This window comes from Ascidia mentula, chromosome 1, assembly GCF_947561715.1.
Source record: "Ascidia mentula chromosome 1, kaAscMent1.1, whole genome shotgun sequence".
Classification (NCBI taxonomy): domain Eukaryota; kingdom Metazoa; phylum Chordata; class Ascidiacea; order Phlebobranchia; family Ascidiidae; genus Ascidia; species Ascidia mentula.
In genome coordinates, this window is record NC_138566.1 from 9,884,731 (window position 1) to 9,905,552 (window position 20,822).

The 20,822-nt window shown below is 38.4% G+C and overlaps 3 protein-coding genes and 1 long non-coding RNA gene across 4 annotated transcripts; 3 read left to right on the forward strand and 1 right to left on the reverse strand.

Moving 5' to 3' along the window:
* The first annotated feature begins 290 nt into the window (after positions 1–290).
* On the forward strand, positions 291–4,541 carry LOC145906648 (uncharacterized). The gene is made up of 9 exons (XM_082994101.1): positions 291–672; positions 799–852; positions 1,208–1,336; positions 1,641–1,683; positions 1,934–2,016; positions 2,078–2,293; positions 2,539–2,696; positions 2,942–3,035; positions 3,284–4,541. Exons 1-9 carry the CDS (start codon positions 337–339, stop codon positions 4,175–4,177), a joined length of 2,007 nt encoding a protein of 668 aa, XP_082850227.1. The 5' UTR covers positions 291–336; the 3' UTR covers positions 4,178–4,541.
* A 138-nt stretch (positions 4,542–4,679) lies between these two features.
* On the reverse strand, positions 4,680–15,061 carry LOC145899748 (uncharacterized). The gene is made up of 24 exons (XM_082988657.1): positions 14,857–15,061; positions 13,061–13,252; positions 12,668–12,830; positions 12,547–12,604; positions 12,300–12,465; positions 11,843–12,043; positions 11,605–11,782; positions 11,448–11,517; positions 11,141–11,243; positions 10,712–10,912; positions 10,487–10,649; positions 10,052–10,236; positions 9,559–9,753; positions 9,100–9,259; positions 8,304–8,485; positions 8,057–8,248; positions 7,577–7,736; positions 7,077–7,255; positions 6,743–6,934; positions 6,144–6,300; positions 5,848–6,047; positions 5,509–5,700; positions 5,280–5,439; positions 4,680–5,121 (listed from the first exon to the last, which is right to left on the reverse strand). The coding sequence occupies exons 1-24, from the start codon at positions 15,004–15,006 to the stop codon at positions 5,051–5,053; spliced, it is 3,870 nt and encodes a 1,289-aa protein (XP_082844783.1). The 5' UTR covers positions 15,007–15,061; the 3' UTR covers positions 4,680–5,050.
* A 1,274-nt stretch (positions 15,062–16,335) lies between these two features.
* On the forward strand, positions 16,336–20,468 carry LOC145911012 (uncharacterized). Its single transcript, XM_082998279.1, has 3 exons — positions 16,336–16,751; positions 18,632–18,997; positions 19,679–20,468. Exons 1-3 carry the CDS (start codon positions 16,387–16,389, stop codon positions 19,821–19,823), a joined length of 876 nt encoding a protein of 291 aa, XP_082854405.1. The 5' UTR covers positions 16,336–16,386; the 3' UTR covers positions 19,824–20,468.
* LOC145904107 (uncharacterized) lies at positions 16,758–17,579 on the forward strand. Its single transcript, XR_014402721.1, has 2 exons — positions 16,758–16,921; positions 17,093–17,579. It is a non-coding gene; the product is annotated as an uncharacterized LOC145904107 (long non-coding RNA).
* Positions 20,469–20,822: the final 354 nt, after the last annotated feature.

The window sequence follows — 20,822 nt, forward strand, 5'->3', positions numbered from 1 at the left end:
ACAATGCTGCAGGTAAAGATTGTCTGAAAAGGTATTGATTTAGTTAAGAGTTCCTCAATAAATCGCGTGTAACGCAGCGGTAAGTCCCTTTGTGGGGAAAGTGTGAAGGACCGCGTTTAGGCGAAGAAAAACGTCTGAAATTAACGGCACGTCGACTAATGTTCGGTCGGGCCCGGCCCTTTGTTAACTACATGGTTGGTTACTTTTACTAATGAAAAACCACTGCTGATTAAAACAAAATTTAAATAATTCACCATCATAATCTTATTTTACTATTCCAGTTTATCAAATCTAAATGCACTTCTCCCTTAAATAGGCAACCTTCAAATTGTTAAAATGGGTTGGTCTTGTTGTGTCAATGGATGCACTTCGAGGTTTTCTAAAGGAGAAAAAATAACTTTTCACCAATTTCCAAAGGAGAAACAATTGCGAAGGAAGTGGATAAGATTTGTAAATATACGGAGACAATCACCAGGTTCTTTTAATAACAACAGTCATATCTGTAGCCTCCACTTCAATGAAGATGATTACAGCAACTACATGCAGTATAAACTTAAACATGCATTATATCTTTCACTTAAAAAAGATGCCGTACCAAGTAGGTATAGCAAAAACATCACTGTCAGTGATTGTCCACGAGAAAGACGGGCAAGGCGGAGACAAATAGCCAAAGTATGTATATAACTATGTATCTACACACATCAGCAACACTAAAAGATTAAAATTAAAATATTCTGTTCAAGTTTGTACACTTTACATTATGGTAATATTGAATAAAAAATTAGCTTTGTTAAACAGAAAATAAAAGTGGAAGGATACATGAAGTATAATGCAGAGAAACCAATGAATTTGGTAAGTGGTCTATTGTTTCCGAATTGTCTTGATGCAAATCAAACAACAAACTGTAGTAAGGATCAGTGTTTGTATTTTGTATATAATCTTAGTGGCCACTATGTAACATTCATAATTTTACCCTGAATGCAAATTTACCATGTATGTAATCACGATTAGTTTCCCTCCTTTTATGGTGTAGAGGATGAATCGATTCGATTAAATTCATATTTGCAAACGACATTAAAACTCAGCCAGAACCACCAGCAATGCAATCAGTTTGACACTGTACAAGTAAACAAATAACACGAAGAACACCTGTTTGTACTGGCTACTATTGCCACAACCACATTAACAGGTTATTGTTTTGTTTAAGTTTCCAAACAATCCAAAGCTGTATAGAAATTGGCCTGAATGTCTTATTGGTGATTCACACGACGATCCAAACAATAGTAGTTTTCAAGTGCGCCGGAAGCATTTTTGCAGCATTGATGTTTCCAAAAAGGTGAGACTTATGGTTTTTGTGCTGATGAAACTACAGTAAACCTCGGATAATGTAGGTTTGAGTTGGTGAAAAATAAATGCACAACAAATTGTACCTCATTGTTTGTGGATAATTTTTGAAATTGTATTTTGTTTTGAGTTCTGAGCCACACAACATTTTGACAAATAGTGACTAACGTAAAACAAATCAACAGGCCTGGTACATCAGTACAATGATTGTCATGATTGTTTACAAAAATTTTTGTAATATTTATTTTTTTTATTTCAAACACTGTTCCTTATTATTGTTATCATTTTTGTTGCAGGGCTTGAAAACTTGTTTGAAAAAAAATACCATGCCCATTGAAGGTAAGAAACAATCACCCTATAGCTGTTTTACACAATAAGATATTTATAGAATTTTATTATTTTGGTAAAATACTCACTTCATTGACTCTGTACGTCAGCCTTAATTGTATATTATTGCCATGTTAATGCAATAACTACTTATTTGATATTTACAAGTTTATAAACTTTTATCAATGACAATCAATAAAATTAAACCAGGGGCTATGTGAAAAAGAATATTTTTTTCAAAGACACTTACTCTTTATGAAAGGGGATGAGCCAGTCACAGACCCAAGAAACCAAAAGGTGCCATCGCAGTTCAAATTAAAAGGGACTGTCGCTCCATTTGTTGAGGTAAAACTTAGTAGGTTTATGTACTGAATTTGTCTCTTTAAACTTTTAATTTTTATTTCAGGAAAAAATATCACAACCAGAAAATGTGAATAGTATTGAATATTGTAACATTCCAATGTGTAGCAATAACTCACAGCAGCAACCACATCTCCAATATCATATTGTACCCAATGAAAAGTCTAAGGACACTACCATGTCTACCTCAGTGCTGAATGCTTGGAATGAATTTATCAACAAAAAGTTTTCATCATGGGGAATTCATCAGCGACTGCTTAAGGTACTGATTTCTTATACATGCTGGGAACTTACAGAAAATTTGACTTGTATTTACATTATTTTGTACGAACAGTTGTGCTCACTAATTGATTTTACCTGTGAAGCTGATTTATATTGAAGATATTTTTCTATTTAAGTTTTAGTGAAAAATATTAGTGACCTGTGTAGTGTGTGTGTTGGTGTTTTAGTTAAATGCAGCAGATATACCTAACTAAATTTTGTTAAATTAAATTTTCCTATTTACAGGCACACAGATGTATACGCATTTGCTCATATCACTTTAAAGTTGAGGACTTTGTGATACCTCCCACCGACAACGAACCGGGAACAAAAGTTTTACTAAAACCAACAGCTTACCCCTCAGTTGATCCTCTGTTAGAAAACTACTATGCAGTCCAGAGAGAGTAAGAATATTTTGTTTTTTGGTGCAAGTGTATTGTTACAATTTATGCATAAATGAAAAAAAAATCAAGAGAAAACGTTTCTGTTCAAACCATAATTAGCTTTGCAGAATCATGTTTTGAAACGTTGAACTCATTTAATAATTTACATAAAGAGTTTGATCGACCATGCACAAAAATTTATGCAGGAGCTGTACAAAAATTGTTGTGTTAAAATAATGTTTTATTGTTGTTTATGTTTTTTTCAGATTACTGGAAGACACAAATAGTGATATAGATTCTGTTGAATCCATCACCTCAAGAGAGGTTGACTTTCATTTAATCCAGCTGGTTGATTGCCAGGTAGGTATCAGTATACTGAGCTTCTTTGGCAGTTACAAATTTTGTTTTGTAACACAGCTTTATCTAGCGACAACTCAAATTCATCTTAAATGATATATTCCTTAAAAGACACATATGTGCTAGAAAATTATATTCGAAGTTGTTTAATGGATGACAAAAGTTCATATAACACTGGATAATTGAACACCAATATAAACTAATCCATAAAACACACCAATGGCATATTTTTTTATTTCCTATTGATATAGGTTGTTGTAAAATCAGGCCTAATCCCATCGACTGCATCCAAAGCAGCAGGATCTTCAATCCGCAACCTCATACAAGCTGCAAAACGCCAACACCAATTGAGGCTGGGTACTTTCCCCAGATTCCCCACAGAAGGTCGTACAAGTAATGAAGGCGTCTCTCAAACTAGGTTCCTTATTCCCCCTGACGATTCCACCTCCACATCTGTGGCAGTTAAACCCGACAGTGTGCCAGAACTTTGCAAACCCAAAGACCATTGTAAGGTCAAAGTGCTGGTTTCCGGAAACCCTACAAAAAAGGTTTCACGAAAGAAAAGGAAAAACTTAGTTGCTGGGAAAAGGCAGAAGAAAGCCAAGAAACAAATAACCAGTGGTACATCTGGCAGCCAACTTTCGAGTCCGGTAAATGCAACACGCGCCAAAAAGAAACGCGTATGGTCAGCTGCATTGCTGTCTGATCCGACGCCGATGGTTGACGATAAACCCTTTGTGGCGTCAAATTCCGATGACATAATGTTATCTCCCCTTCCCTCGTGCGATATAAATGCATCCGATGCTCCATCGCAAGGTGATGAACTAACGCCAGACATCTCTCGTTGTCCCAATGACGAAACAGTTTCAAAAAAGCTTCCTGAAATCATTTTAAAACTTCGTAAAACAGCAGTCAAAAATTTGTTGAATTTGAAGCAAGAGTTTGAAAATCATCTTGATATTGTAGTAATCCCGGCCACGTCACAATGCGACCCGGCCGTTAGTTCCGTTAGAACGGATGTGAACGAGGTACACCCTCCTATGCAAAAGCAAATCAAAATTGAGGAAAACATCGTCGAGTCTTCTTTGCAACCCTTCTTTCCCCGAACCCCCACGAATGAACTGAATCAGTCGCAACAAAGATGAAAACGAATCTGCCTTCAAACTCCAACGAACCGACTTTTCCGGACGACTGCTTACATGAAGGACATGTTGCTGCGCTCACTTCGTTCCAAGCAGGAGTTTGTCAGTGAGGCCCTGTGACGTCATTGACGAGCAATCAAACTGCTATACAATACCACAGAATTCACTGCAAAATTTTACGGCACTAACCCAATGTCGGCTATAGAACAAATGCAACTGGCCTATATCTAAACTGCCAAACTTGATGAATATGATAACCTCACTGAAAAACCTGGACTGCAACTGGCGTTTTTGAATTTTTTTGCACATGCCTTCGTTTTCCGGGTCCTGTTCAAAAGTTTTTCTAATGAAATGCTTCTAATAAAAAGTTTTCAATATTTCAATTTTTGTCAACTGTTTTCCACAGTTATATCTTCTATCAGGCTAAATAAACTATTTGAGTTCGGATAAACAAAGTCCAACGATAGCCTAGATGACTTGCAAACATCAACCCAAGTTTGACAGCTGCTATATGTGAGCAAATTTTATTACTGTGGATATATTGTTAATATTACAACAGTAGTTAGTTCGTGACGCTACCCAACACGAGTTGGAACAAAAGTGTGTGAAGGGGTTTTCTGTTAAATGCGAAACGTAGAACAAATTTAATCGTGACCCGTGGTATCAAATTTAAATTGTTTTGATCTTGTTTGCATTTTCCACATTTGTAAATGATTGGGGTTTTGGTCACAATCATCAATTAAACGTATTTGGCATCCAATAAAACTACATTGCAGAATCAATTTCACTAAGATTATAAATTAACACCATGATGCAAGTTTTGCTCAAACAACAAATAGGGTTAGACTACTATGACAGCGAAGTCATCCCTTCACTTTATACAACGGTAAAGTTAAATGAAGTCGCAGAAAACCACTTGTTTCCGCCGTGATATGCCAGATTTCCTCCTGCAACAAACAACATGCAAATAACAACACCCGCACAAATCGCAATGAACAGGAGACATTAAATCTTTGAGTACATTGTAGATTTTTTCTCTATTAATTAAGTATTTTAATAAACAAACAAAGTGTCATATTGGCGCAGCCATTTTCGTTTTACTCACCGGTGATGTCGCCATGACAGAACAATGTGTGATATTTGCTATTGAGGAAATGAAAGCTCTCGGTGCCTGAACCGACCATGCGGTCGACACTGACAGGACGAGTAAAGGAACATCCTTGAACCCCGTTTGCCGCCGATGCCATCGCATTGCTTACTCCTGGCTAACAACAGAACAACATATGTGTGTGTTATAGTTGCACACATAGAACAGAGCATAAAAAGCTATTTACTGGAAATTCTGTGTCCACAACAGGAGCGGTGTGTCCTAGAATTGTGCCCGACTTAAGACTTGTACCAGTGCAGTAATACAGCTCGGCATCCAACATAGCAGCCTGTGGAGCAAAGGCGATGCCAACATACGTGTCACCATTGCCGGTCCCTGGGCCTTCAAATTCGACGTTGTAGGAGTTGCTGCTGGGATCCTACAAACACCAAATTACTATATTAGCAAGTGATGGATAATTTCGTACATTAGTGCTAATTCGAGTGACATTGTTTTTTTCTTCCGCCGTTAAAACCATACGACTTTTCCCAATTTTACACAGGGCTAACAGCTATAATTTACTTACAAATGTGATAGCTATAGCGACGCAATCGCTACCGGCTGCTGGAGTGCAACCTGCCATGCTGGTGCCGCAGAACATTGTGCTCTCGTCACAACTAAAGGACGGTACAATTGGTGCAGGAGGAGGTGCAGGAAGTGGCGCAAATGTTATCGAAGTAAGCGATGCCCATCTCGAAGTTGCACTGTGTTGGTTTAACATGTTGCCTGTACACAATGTTCACAAAATGATAATTGCGTGAAGTGAAATACCATTAAAAATGCCTGATTTCTAATTATACGGCGAAAGGAAAATCTTCTTACCAGCGTACGATCCAATAGCGTACAAAACATAGAAAGGTGCAGACAGGTCAAAGGTTGTTGATACCCCGTTAATATCTTTAGTGATGCTGGCAGCGCGTGTAAATGAACAAGCAGTTACTCCATCGTTTACCTCGGTGTTGACGTTGGAAATTCCAGCCTAAACAGAAGGAAATTTAAATTATTATTAAATATTACGATCCCCTGTAATGTAATGTATATTAATGTATTGGGAATCATTTTTGGAACCAGAGGTGTGGCGGGTCGATTTGGATGCGGCTAATACGTAAAATTCAGTATTGGGCGAATACGAATATGAACACCGTTTTCAAATATTGATGTGGGGAATCCAACATTCAATGTGCTTTTCATTATGTAAAAAAAACAACGCCTGGAATCGTGCATTTTCATTGAGGTTGCACGAAACAAACCCTTAAAAAAACACTTTACCTTAAGTGAACAAATTGTTTAATTTCACCAAAACTTAAGGCTACGTCACACTATAAAATATTCAAGCCCAAATAAAATGGGATGTTATCGAAAACATTAGCACTGTTGACGTTTCGATAAGCGCGGTCAAAAAGTAAGTACTGGTTACGTACTGGTATCATAGCGTCGGTAACAGGAGTGGAATGAAGACTTCCAATAACTCCTGACTTCAACGACCCTCCCGCGCAGTAATAGAGGTCTGCATTTTGCATTGACGGTGTTGGAGCAAAAGCAATCGCGACGTAATCGTCATTTTCATCTATTTCGGCACTGAAGGTGAAGTCGATCGAATTAGCGACAGAATCCTGCATAAAAGCAAACAAAGTTTCCAGTTTGTATTCTTTAGTGCACAAAGGTAAATTGATCCCGACTGATGTAACACTATAGCAAATGTTTCTTTCTCAAAAATGACTGTTGATTCTCTTTAAAAAAAGTGAAATATTTTACATGCGCCCAGGATAGGAGAACACAGCCTTCGTCGTAGGGGTCGCATTCCTCTACGTTGCTGGTGCATTCTCTTGTTGTGCCACACTCATCTGTGACTCCGGTCGAAGGAGGAGAAAGGAAGTTGATGGTGTTCTGAGAAACTCCACGGGACTCCACTGTGTGCTGCATGATCATCCCACCTTCAATCACAAGAGTTTAAACACCTTAGATATATTTTCGCCTGTTTAAACAAGAATTGACCACCGCCCATCGACACGCGATCAGAGGAAACCAAGGAGAAACGAAATAAACTGTTAGTATTTATTCGAAAAGAACGTACAAATGTTAGCACTACGTTGAGGTTTAAACCAGGTTGAAGTCTTCTGTATGTATATTAATGAAATTTGATAAATTTCCATTTTAAATTTATCTAATTTCACTACCATTGTTACATGTTATCGTACCAAATCAGAACATTGTTTATTTGCTTGGATTCCTCAAATAAAGCAACATTTCATTACCTGTGTACGGCCCGGTTGCATACAACAAATGGAAGGAAGTTGTCGAGAAGTTGAACGTCGTAGAAACTCCACTGATGTCTTTGCTGACGCTCAATGGACGAGTGAAGGAGCATACAATAACTCCATCCTGACTTCCTACGCTCACCACCTGTACTCCAGTCTGCAAGGAAAACAGGTCGTGAGCTCAACTGAAGACTGTTATGGAGATATTGTGAATAGAACCGGCCAAAGCACACATGCTGCACGATAGTTATGATGAGGTAATATTGGCCATTACCAGTTCTGAGTAAATAGCAATAGTTTCGGCAAGCCTTTCAAAAGAAACGTCGTTGCGGAACGAACCGTTTTTAACAGAGGAAACTATCGGTTTCTAAACTTCGGTTCGGTTTTCCTGTGTTATATTTTGGACAAAACCCAAACTGGTATTCAAACATGCTTTAAAAATGTTGCGTTTTGTGGCAAGATAAGGACTCCACTAACAGGCAGATTTGAGTCGGTTCTCGGTGTCATGTGCCGGCCTTCAATCGCGCCGGATTTGAATACTGAGTTGGTGCAGTAATAAAGATCGGCGTTTTCCATCAATGGTGAAGAACCGAACGCGATAGCGACGTACTCATCCCCGGAAGGTGAACCCCCAACGATGGTAAAATCCACAGTTTCGTCGGCTTCATTCTAAAAAAACACAAGTTGTCACCCTGTTTCATCAGGGCGTTATTCGGCATCCTACGTATATCCACGACGTCAACATGCAACCGTCGGTCCCAGGGTCCTCGCATTGCGGCTTGTTTGTGGCGCAATTTCTCGTCGTTCCACATCCTTCGGCCAAAGACGGCGGTGGAGCCTCCACAAACTGGATTCCTGATGCCGTGGCCCATCGCCTGTCTGCGGCATGTGGTTGTATGTCGCCCCCTGCATGAAAATATGCAGGAAAAACTGCTTGTGATAATTAGGGAGATTTGACCAAAAACTTTATACATACGACTTTATTTTTGCTAAAAATTTGAGACAATATGCCCTTAATTTTGAGTGATTTTGTCATGACATTATCAGCTATCCAGTAGTGAATTAACGAACAATATAATTTTTAATATAGTCAGCATTTTTTTGCAAAATCGACTGCAAAAAAGATAAACGCAAAAGGAATGAAAACTTAAAGAAATATTAAAATATTCTCGACCCAGAATCTCAATCAGACCAACAATAGAATATTTTATCGACCCAAGGGCCCGAATATATGCAAACAACCCGAAGTCGAACAAAATCTTCCCACTTTATGACTTTTGATGTAAAAAATATTTCATTGCCCAATGCATAAAAGTTTTTTTTAGTCACCAAGGAAAAAAAACCATATGATATTTGTGCGTGACAAAAGCATCCAACTTGGGGAAAAATAAGACTTCATTGACAACAAATGGCCCTCGCGTGATCATGGTTTGGCATGTTATGGTGGTTAACAGCAGATTTGAAATACATTACGCAGTTTCCACAAGGTCTCCTAATATCCCTAAAAAATATCCAATTACCTGAAAAGGTTCCTGTAGCGAACAACACGTAAAATGGTGAGGCTGAAAGATCAAATGTGGTCGGAGATCCGTTGATGTCTTTCATAATGGCGACTTCGCGTTTAAAGGAACAAACGTTGGCGCCGTTTTGTGATCCGGCGAACAAGTTTGTGATTCCATCCTGATAAAAAATTAACCATTTTATTGTTTGTGAGTTTTTTCTTATTCTTCATTGATATATATTTTATGCTTTTTATGTGATTGGAATCTTTTTACTAATTTTCATTATTTTATCACTATCTTGTCTTTTTTATTTAAAGAAGTTTCTATCGTCATTATTTTGCAGTATGATCAAACGTGAACATCACGCAAGGATGTAAATGTTACGTTTTTTGGAAAATTGGTACAGACAAGTGACGACAGAGAAATGTCGACTGGACAGCTTGCAGCATGCGCCCAAAGTTGCAAATCATTGCCTACCGGAATTGAAGCGTCGGTAACAGGTTGTGAATGGCGATTTCCAATTACTCCTGTCTTCAGCATTGTACCAGTACAATAATACAAGTCTGCGTTCTCCATAAGAGGCCCAGATGCAAACGCTATAGCCACATATTCGTCACCGCTAGTGAGCATACCTCCACTGAAGGTGAAATCAATTGTCTGAGATTCCTCATCCTACAATCAAGTATTCATCTAAGAAACCATGCTGGATCCAGAATGTTTTTGCAAGTAATTAAACAATATTCAAATGTGCATTGCTACGTGGTAAATGTTTGTTATACTCATTGTTAGGCTGCACAAGGTTTATGGTTATTGGTGTCACAGCCATTTATTTCTTACGGTTATTGCCAATCTGCGTAAACGTAATAACTTTTGCGCAAAAAAGTTTACATATGTTTATAATTATCTCATCAATTATCCAAGAATACTGTTTTTGTTTACCCGCAACAAAGGCAAGTTTTATTATACTTACTAAAGCCCACTTTAAGAAGACGCAGTTAGCGTCATAAGGATTGCAATCCGCAACATTTGAAGAGCAGTTTGTGGTTTCTTCATTGCAACCTTCATCAAGCGCAGGGGTTGGCGGAGTTGTAAAATCGAATGCATTTGCGGTTGCCCACCTTTCGTCGGGTTTGTGTTTCTGTGGGCTTGTCTCCCCTGATAAGCATATACTGTCATTAATCTTTCTTCTAACTTATTGAGAGAAATAATACAATTGGTCTTGGGGACACGTTGTGTTGGTGTATAGCTTACATCCTATGGTGATAGGAGTATTTCTTGACATTCTATGGTGATTTTTCTGACACAATGTCAGATGATAGGAGATTTGCTGCCCTTTACGTTTTGAAGAAATCGTCAAGACATAAACGCAGAAAACTAACCATAATTTGTCAGAAGATACAATCACCTGTTTGTGATCCCATTGCCATTAAGATGTGATACTGGTTTGCCGTTAGGTCAAAGGTCAAATCCGCACCGCCGTCGTTCGTCCGAACGATTGAAGCCTGTCTCTTGAATGAACAGCTCAGAACTCCGTCGTCCGACGAAGAACGATAATTATCTGCTGCGCTCTAAACGTCAGCAATAATTTAAGCAATTGCACAACAAACACGAGAAGTTTCATGTAACTCACTGGACAATTCAATTCGAGGACTGGTGACGCATGTCTGGCTCCGATTAAACCGCTTCTAAGTTCGTGGGCATTTGTTCCCTTCATGCAAACGTACGTATCGGAATTTTCCATTGTTCCTGTGGGGGAAAAGGCAAAAGCGACATACTCTCCCGACTCTGCCGGCCCGCTCACTTCGAAGTCATAGGTATCATCATCCGCGTTCTGTAACGGCCAGGTTACATTTTAGGTATTGTTACACTTCCGCATTTCAAAGATTTCAATTTGGAATGCAATTTCCAACAGCTTTCGTTTAAACCCGTATGGATAAATACGTTGCTTTCGTTGGATAAAGTTTAATTTTAGATTTGTGCAAACTCAAAAGAAGGGTAAAATCAATGCTTATCATACAGATGGACAAATAAGCAACGTAAAAACAGGAATCTATCTTACGCGTTTCCACGATACAAGTAGACACTTGTCATCGCCAAGCTCGCATCCTTCAACATTGTACACACACTGCTTTGTTACTCCGCACCCAGCGCTTGGCATCATGCTGCAAAAAGGTGATCAGCCATCAATACTTACTAAAACCTAAATAATGCGCTGTGATATTCCAAAATAATAGGTTTTTAGTCAAAAAGCAAACTCAAAATTTGTGCGCGCACACCCTTTTGTGTAAAAAAATGTTTTTTTTTAAAGAAAACGACAAAAAATGTTTCATGTCGCATGAAAATCTTTAAAAAAAACACCCTCTTACTTCTTATCCGGCATGAAGCTTTTTGCATCCTCGGACGCCCACCTGTTCATCCCGTGGTATTGCGGTCTACCTAAAAACAACAACACATCACAGTCAAAAATAGATCTACTATGACTGCCGGTTTGACAAAAAAAATCTTAGTCTGCGGACATCTTACCGACGAAGAAAAACCCATGACAAAAAAGAACGTGGAACTTCGATGTCGATAAGTCGAATGTCTGCGATATATCGTTGGCACCATCCTTCGCAACAACTTTGCAGACTTTAGCCGGCCTGGTAAACTTACACGTGGCTATACCGTTCACCAATGTGGCACTCAACAAAACTACTCCTTCCTGCAAAATAAATACACGTCAGTAACAACATTCTTTAGAATGGAAGCCGCGCATACTGACTGGCAATTGCGGGTCCATTGCGGGTGGAAAGTACTGATTCTGTATGGTTCCTGTAAGGAAATTGCTTCCAGTACAGACGTATAGGTCGGCGCGCCTCATCTGCTGACCCGACGAGAAGGCGATTGCGACATACCGGGAGAGACCGAACATTTTTTCAGCTGGCCCGCTCATCACCATGTTATAGTTGGTCGCATTTTTGTCCTGAAAGCTTAGTCGTTATAGTTAGGTATAAATATGCGCTAAAACGTCATAACTTCACTGAAGCCTGATTTGCCTGATTAAAACTTGCAATTTCTTTTGATTGACCGCAGTTGGGAAACTTTTCTTTGGGGTTAATTCAAAAAATATTGGCACAAATTTCATAACGTAATGTAAGCGCTCTATCGGGTTTTTAGGTTTCCACAGCCAAATTTCTTCAATAAGCAAAAATTTCTCAAAAATGTAGGATTTCACTCACGTATGTCCAGGTAAGGGAAACGCAGTTTGGGTCACCAGTTTTGCAATCCGGTATGTTTGATATCGTGCCACCAAGTTCCTCCTCTTCCTCAATATGATCATCATCATCATCATCGTCGTCGTCGTCGTCGTCGTCGTGATCTCCTTCTTCATCATCGTCGTCTTCACTATGAAATCAATGTAAAAAAAGCTTTACTATTTGTTATATTTGTTTTCCCTCTTTTGGAGAATTATTTGAAATTCCTTACAAGCTGTTGGTTTCGAGCGAAACAAATCTATTCGTCCCGTGGTACTGAATCACGCCGCCTGCAAAAAATCGACGCATTTAACATAAAACAAATATGTGGGAATTTTGTCTCCTCCACTCACCTATGATGATTCCCCTGGCCAAAAGCACGTGGAAATCATTGTCTTCCAAATCAAACTCTTTCAACATGTTATTGCTGACTGTCTTGCTTACACTCTTTGCCCGAGTGAATGAACACCGTATTTCGCCGTCGACTATGCTCGCAACAGGATTGGTGATTTCGGACTTGATAAAAACGTTTAAAAGTTGAAATGAAAGCTATTTTCCAAAACTCCTTTTTTGAAGTCACGTTTTATGCATAAATTTTGTGTATAGATCGTGGAAAAAATGTACCGTTTAACGATAAGCGGCATGAAAGTATTAAACAGGACAAAGCATCTTTGTACATTTTACCTCAATATAGTCACACGTTGGTAAATAATACTTAAAAATTGACCCAACATGAGCATATTTACCGGCAGGGAAGAGTCGATTACGGGAGGAAAGAAGCGCTGTTGAATGGCCCCGGACTTAACATTTACTCCATCGCAGTAATACAAGTCAGCGTCTTGCATCTGAGGTAGGAATCCGAAAGCAACAGCGAGGTATTCGCTTGTATCTGTTGCATTTCCTTTTATTTCAACGTCAATTGTCTCCGCATCGTCATCCTTCAGTAAATACGTTTTTAGGTGCACGAGTACAAAATCAGGGTTTATGATACATGCGTCAAAAGTATGTAGAACGGGTAAAATAAGTGGAACAGCATGAAAAACAAATGTTGGTTTATGTGAATGATTGCAGTGAAAGAGTTCCCAAACCCTTACGTGACCAAAGGAAATGGCATATAGTTCCAATAATTTCATATGTATAATTGTGCAACCGGCGCGTAAAACTTCGTAAACTATTGACATACAGACTCTGAAAATTGTGTAAAATAAACAAACGAATGGTGTTTTTGGTTTTGCGGGGCACTTGCTCACTGAGAAAGTTGCCGAGTCATTTCACGGCGCATAGCGACAAGCGTGTTATTACGGCAATTACTGGAAAAGGCTTTATGCGTTAAGTGGTAAAGCCGCTGGGAGCGACTCCCCGCTGCTGAATAACCTGTAGCATGTCCCGCGGCGTTGTAATCACTACAGCTGATCTTTTTTTGACAAAAATAGGCAGCATTGGTTAACTCATATAACGTCTTGTTTCTCTATTTTTTAAACCGTCATAAAAAACAGTTTTAGTTTTACGAATTTGAGCGAATTTGGTTTACCCGTGGATAAGAAGATTCTACGTATATACGTGGGGGGAGTTATTTTGTTTATTGTAACAAAAGCTAATAAATAAATGTATTCCTCTAACACACCACAGGAGTGTTTCCTTTATGTTTAATTACATTTCAATATCATAAATTTTCAATGTAAGCAAAATTTCAGCGGCTGGTTGATAAAATACATACAAAACACTGTATAGTCAACTGCTTCGTGGTTTTTATCGTGCAGAAAACACCAGTCGAAAACGATTGGGAAGGGTCATTTGAGCTCGCCTTCTGACCCGGACATTATACGGTAGAAGGGCATGACTCACTGCCTTAAACGACCTTTGGTAAAGTGTTACTGGCGTTTAATTAAATCTGCACGCAAAATGTCAGAACAAAGCACCTCAGGCAAAACGGGAATGTTTTTAGCCACGGAAACGCAATTTTACATTTGCTGACTGCATAGAATCATTTTTTGTTAATTTAGTGCGTAATGCAAAAACTCATATTATGCTGGATGCAAAGCATTCATAAGCAGCAATTACAGTTATTATGTTAACTTAACAGAAAATCACTTCATGAGTAAATGAATAAATTAAATGGGACACTATTACGCACATTGCGTATTCTGATAGTTATTGCAAATTCTTCTTGTTTTTCTTAACTTTTGCCAAATTTAAGTTACTCTCATTTCGCCAGAAAACAATGCGAACTAAAACGGAACATTTTAATGCTCATCAACTATTTGTGTTCCAACTTAGCACCACCCTTCTACCTACATGATGAGTTTTTTGGCTTCTGTCAAATACTGAGTTTCTTATGACCTGGTACATAAATTAAATCTGGTAATTTTAGTGGGACAATACCTGTGTATTGCTTTGTCTACATTATTTTCAATTTAGGCGTTTGCTTATTTTTCGCTGAAATAAAAAAATTGCGTGATTATGTTTAAATGGCAAGCTTTGACTCCTAGCAACTTACGGTGGCTTTGAATAGATTTTGGTAAAAAATTCAAACTGTACTTACCCAGCTCAGAGATACGGATACACATGTTGTCTGGTCCGGATCGCACTTTAAGGAAAAACAAAGCTTGTCATCCCCGCATTCATCGGAGTGCGAACTGACTGCGCTAATCCACAACAACAACACACAAACGAAAGTAGAAACTGAAGCCATTTTGTTTTGCTTGTGTCCTATGCAAAAGGCTGCCAGGACTGCTGGTATAGCTTTACCGACTTTCACAATTGAACATGCCGACGTAAAAAGTCATACAGCTTGGCGTTAATTATTGCCTGCAGCAAAATCTGTAGCAGAGAGTGCAGTCAAAAGCAGTTATGACACCGATAGGTTTGAAAGTACAATGGTAGCTTATACGCAACTGTGTTGTATCGGCCAAATGTTACAGTTAATTTACTTGAATAATTAAGGTAGCTGTTGTTCAAACAAACAAACAAACAACCAAATAAACCCACTCCTCTGTTTATTCAGTTGCGTACAAAACATGATTCTCTTGATGTTTTGTATACATTGCAGAACGACACCATTGTGGAAAACACCATGACAAATTAAAACAGACAATAAGCGTTTTGTCGGTGTCTGCGCAATTCCAGTTTTCATTCAGGTTTTGTTTACTCACGTGCTTTTACCGGTCGAAAATTAGTACCCGCCGCTAATCATCACAGTAAGTGGTTTTCGGTTCTTCATTTCCGTAAGAGTTTTCCATTACTCTTGATATTGTTCGTTGGCGTTTCCCACAGCGGAAAAACTACAACAGAATAACTCCCTAGTGTTGTTTCGTTTGCCAGAAGCTTTTAGTTTTGCAAAAACAGTTACGAACTGACCTGTTCGTGCAAAGCTTTCAAAAAACGTGTACTATAAAGCAAGCTCACCATTAAAAAGAACTTTAATCGTCAGATTTTAAGGATTTCTACTTTTAGTCGCATTTTGTTTTGTGTCCAACCTCTGGAGTCATCTGTACCGTTGTTGTATTTCTGTGTAAACGTCAGTGAACAAAAATATAAGGCGTGGTATGCAGCAATGTTACGCGTTGTCATGCATATGCCCAATGTACTTCTCTATTATAGCAGGTGTGATAACGGTTCCCCGAGGCTTGTTGCAACAAACAAAAGCTAAGTGGTGTCTTTCTCTCCCGACATCAACAAATACTTCGTTTTTTACTTCACACAAATGATGTAACAAAGTGAATTGAAATCCGTGAATACAGACGTTGGAAGATACAAAGGCTATAAAAGTAAACTTGCGTCCTCCATTCGGGAACCTGCCGGTGATCGCATGCAAAAACTTGTCGTCTCTCATTCTGAATCTATAAATACGTTTAACACTATTAACCGTAAAGCACAAAAATGATGTTTGAGTGGACATTCGTCATCTAAATCACATGATGTCACTCAGTATGCAATGTTACTGCGTCAATAGGTGGGTGTAAGTTCTATGCGTACATGCAACGTCGGTGCTGGATCCAGTTCTGCTTGGTAGTGGCAAATAGTTAAGATTAAGTGCTAAGCGTTAAACAGTAGCAAAAAAACTCGTGAAAATATGTATTTAAAGCCTTCTGAGATTCGATTCATGCAAAACAGTATTCACCACAGATTTTGGGGCAACATTGACGTAAATGGCACGATAGACGATATCGCTGCCGGTTTGAAAAGTGTCGACAGCCTTGAGCCTATTAGAGTAACTAAGCACAATGGAAAGTATTACAGCTTGGATAACCGACGACTCTACGTGTTTCGGGTTTTGGAAAAACGTGGACACCTGAAATACATTGACGTAAAATATACTCCTTCTTGGGATGACAGCAAGTTTACAACCGAAAACGATGGCTACTCAATCTACGTTCGCGGTGGAAATACTCGCGTCCACACTTTTAACACTCTGAAGCAGTCAACTAGTTGTAGAATGTAATGCAGATCTTATATGCGTTTTAAAATTTTTGCTATTTTAGGAACGCTGATATGATGGATACTATTGCTATTGACATTCAAGAAATGGACAGGAGCGAAACACAAGATTTACCATCCGGGCTTACTTCTTACGACAGGGACGTTGAAACTCTATACAATGCCCAATGGTGCAACTGCGCTATTTTATAGAGTGTATTTTGTTAAATAGGCCACAACATTCACATGATGAGACCCAAAATTTCTGCAGGGATTTACTTCGTTTCAAATCCGAATAGGCTACATTGCTCGAAGTCATAGTATTTTTCCCCGTTTTTAAAGTTCAATTTTTGCTATTTTAGGAACGCTGATATGATGGATACTATTGCTATTAACATTGAAGAAATGGACAAGAGAGAAACACAAGATTTAACATCTAGGCCTATTTCTTACGACAGAGTCGCTGAAACGCCATCCAATACCCCATATTGCAACTGCGCTATTTTATAGAGTGTATTTTGTTAAATAGGCCACAATATTCACATGATGAAACCTAATTTAAAATAATTTCTGAAAGTGTAAAAAAGCGACAGTGTAGCCTAAACAGGAAAGGCTCTATGCATGCGTAGCATATATATCTGTTTTGTTTGCTATAAATGATATTATCCAGCACACATCGTTTGAGTTTTTCTAGTGCAAAGTTTCTCAAAGACTGTGTCACGAATGTTTCACTAATTAAGACTAACTTTTAAAGTTTTTTCACCTTTGTCGTGTAAAATTGAAGAGAATAATGTTATATATAAGAGCTTCTGTGTTAGCACTGCAATTATTGGTGTAATCGTCTCTTTCCTTCATGACATTTACGAAAAAACTGTGGAGTTAAGGGTAATTGCTTCGCATCATAGCCTATGCTGTTGTGTGTATATACATGCCTTGAATTAAACTGACTCATACGTGATGTCTACTGCTTGTGGCGTTGTTTCAACATTTAAAATTAAAATGATTGTGACGCAATCTGATCCAGAGGATCGAAGTGTGCGTTCCGAAAAATGTAAGAACCCTATTCCGATGCCCAAATGGATTGTAGGCCTAGCCTATATTTTAGGAAAAATAGTTAACAGGTATTGTTTTGTTTTTTATTATGCCGCAGTTGCTTTTCGGTTGAATATGGCTTGCATGCATGAGAACAAAACCTATACAACCTACATCAATCTTTACTTTTTGCAAAATTTCTGCAGGGATTTATTTGGTTTCAGGTCCAGGCTACATTGCTCGATGTCATAGTGCGAAAAAATCCTTTACACTTTTCAAAAAATGCTGAAAATTATTTTGCAAGTTTGATACAACAACCTAGTTTCAATGGCTAGATTGGCAGCATCATTGGTGACACCAGAAACTATTCTTAGCAGTCTCTGGTGGCACCAAAGGTCCCAAATTTGCCGAAGTCACAGCAGCAACTCATATACCAGTTGTGACGTAATAGTGCAGTGAAGCGGAACCTCAAATTATAAAAACCGGTCGCACCAGCTGTGCGAGTGACTATTTGGTGAAGGGGTGGCTGGGTTGACAACTTAGCTAATGTTAGCTGGAAGATACAAAGGCTATAAAAGAAAAATTGCGTCCTCCATTCGGTAACCTGCCGGTGATCGCATGCAAAAACTTGTCGTCTCTCATTCTGAATCTATAAATACGTTTCACACTATTAACCGTAAAGCACAAAAATGATGGAGTGGACATTCGTCATCTAAATTACATGACGTCACTCAGTATGCAATGTTGCTGCGTCAATAGGTGGGTGTAAGTTCTACGCGTACATGCAACGTCGGTGCTGGATCCAGTTCTGCTTGGTAGTGGCAAATAGTTAAGATTAAGTGCTGAGCGTTAAACAGTAGCAAATAACCTCGTGAAAATATGCGTTTAAAGCCTTCTGAGATTCGATTCATGCAAAACAGTATTCACCACAGCTTTTGGGGCAACATTGACCTAAATCGCACGATAGACAATATCGCTGCCGGTTTGAAAAGTGTCGACAGCCTTGAGCCTATTAGAGTAACGAAGAACGATGGAAAGTATTACAGCTTGGATAACCGACGACTCTACGTGTTTCGGGTTTTGGAAAAACGTGGGCAACTGCAATACATTGACGTAAAATATACTCCTTCTTGGGATGCCAGCAAGTTTACAACCGAAAACGATGGCTACTCAATCTACGTTCGCGGTGGAGTTACTCGCGACCACACTTTTGATACACTGAAGCCACCGCAACAGTACGATGTTTTCATGCTTGATATAATAATAACGTTGTTTTCGAAAGTTGAGATTCTGTGTCTCTTTTCGAGTCACAAAGTATATTGTTAAAGATCAATGCTCACCAAATGACGTGCCGCGAGCTTTTTTCCATATTCACTACAGCATAAAAGCTTTTCTATCAATTGTTTCACAATTTACCTACATTTCACTTCAATAAGTCAATTAGAAACTACAGTCAACTAGTTGTAGAATGTAATGCAGATCTTATATGCGTCGCAAAATCTTACACCTTTTATCCCCCAAAAATCTTGGGAATAACTGGTTATGGATACGTTTTCAGCACAAAAAGCTGCCAAATAATATAACGATTTTTCAAATTGCGTCAGCACTTAATTATTTGAAAGTTTCGAAATTTATACATTTTTCATTTCACACTTGCCTTATAAATTTTGGTAAAGTACTGGTGTGCAAGTTTTATAGATCCATAAAAGTATAGTAGACGCATTGACACTTGATCACGGCACAAACTTGTTCTAACATCATTATGGCCCAATGACAGTTCAGTAAGTTTCAAATGCTTGTGAATTGTTTGATAATATGTCATTAAAAGATATCAGACTGCTGTTTATACAAATGTCATTGTTAAACCTGTTGTATATAAAATATTTTTCCTAGTTTTAAAATTGCTGTTATTTTAGGCACGCTGATATGATGGATACTATTGCTATCGACATTGAAGAAATGGACAGGAGCGAAACACAAGATTTGCCATCTGGGCCTTCTTACGACGGAGACGCTGAAACGCTACACAATGCCCAATGGTGCAACTGCGCTATTTTATAGAGTGTATTTTGTTAAATAGGCCAAAATATTCACACGATGAAACCTAATTTAATATAATGTCTGAAAGTGTAAAAAAGCGACAGTGTAGCCTAAACAGGAAAGGCTCTATGCATGCGTAGCCTATATATCTGTTTTGTTTGCTATAAATGATATTATCCAGCACATATCGTTTGAGTTTTTCTAGTGCAAAGTTTCTCAAAGATTTTGTCACGAATGTTTCACTAATTAAGACTAACTTTTAAATTTTTTTCACATTTGTCGTGTAAAATTGAAGAGAACGCTGTATATAAGAGCTTCTGTGTTAGCACTGCAATTATTGGTGTAATCGTCTCTTTCCTTCATGACATTTACGAACAAACTGTGTAGTTAAGGGTATGCTTAGCCCATATGGGCAAGACAATTGCTTCGCATCATAGCCTATGCTGTTGTGTATATGCATGCCTTGAATTAAACTGACTCATACGTGATGTCTACTGTTTGTGGCGTTGTTTTAACATTTAAAATTAAAATGATTGTGACGCAATTTGATCCAGAGGATCGAAGTGTGCCGTTCCGAAAATGGAAGAACCCTATTCCGATGCCCAAATGGATTGTAGGCCTATATTTTAGGAAAAATAATTAACAGGTTTTGTTTTGTTTTTTTATTATGCCGCAGTTGCTTTTCGGTTGAATATGGCTTGCATGCATGAGAACAAAACCTATACAACCTACATCAATCTTTATTTTTTGCAAAATTTCTGCAGGGATTTATTTGGTTTCAGATCCAGGCTACATTGCTCGAAGTCATAGTGCGAAAAAAACCTTTACACTTTTCAAAAAATGCTGAAAATTATTTTTGCAAGTTTGATACAATAACCTAGTTTTAATTGCTAGATTGGCAGAATCATTGGTGACACTAGAAACTATTCTTAGCAGTCTCTGGTGGCACCAAAGGTCCCAAATTTGCCGAAGTCGCAGCAGCAACTCACATACAAGTTGTGACGTAATAGTGCAGTGAAG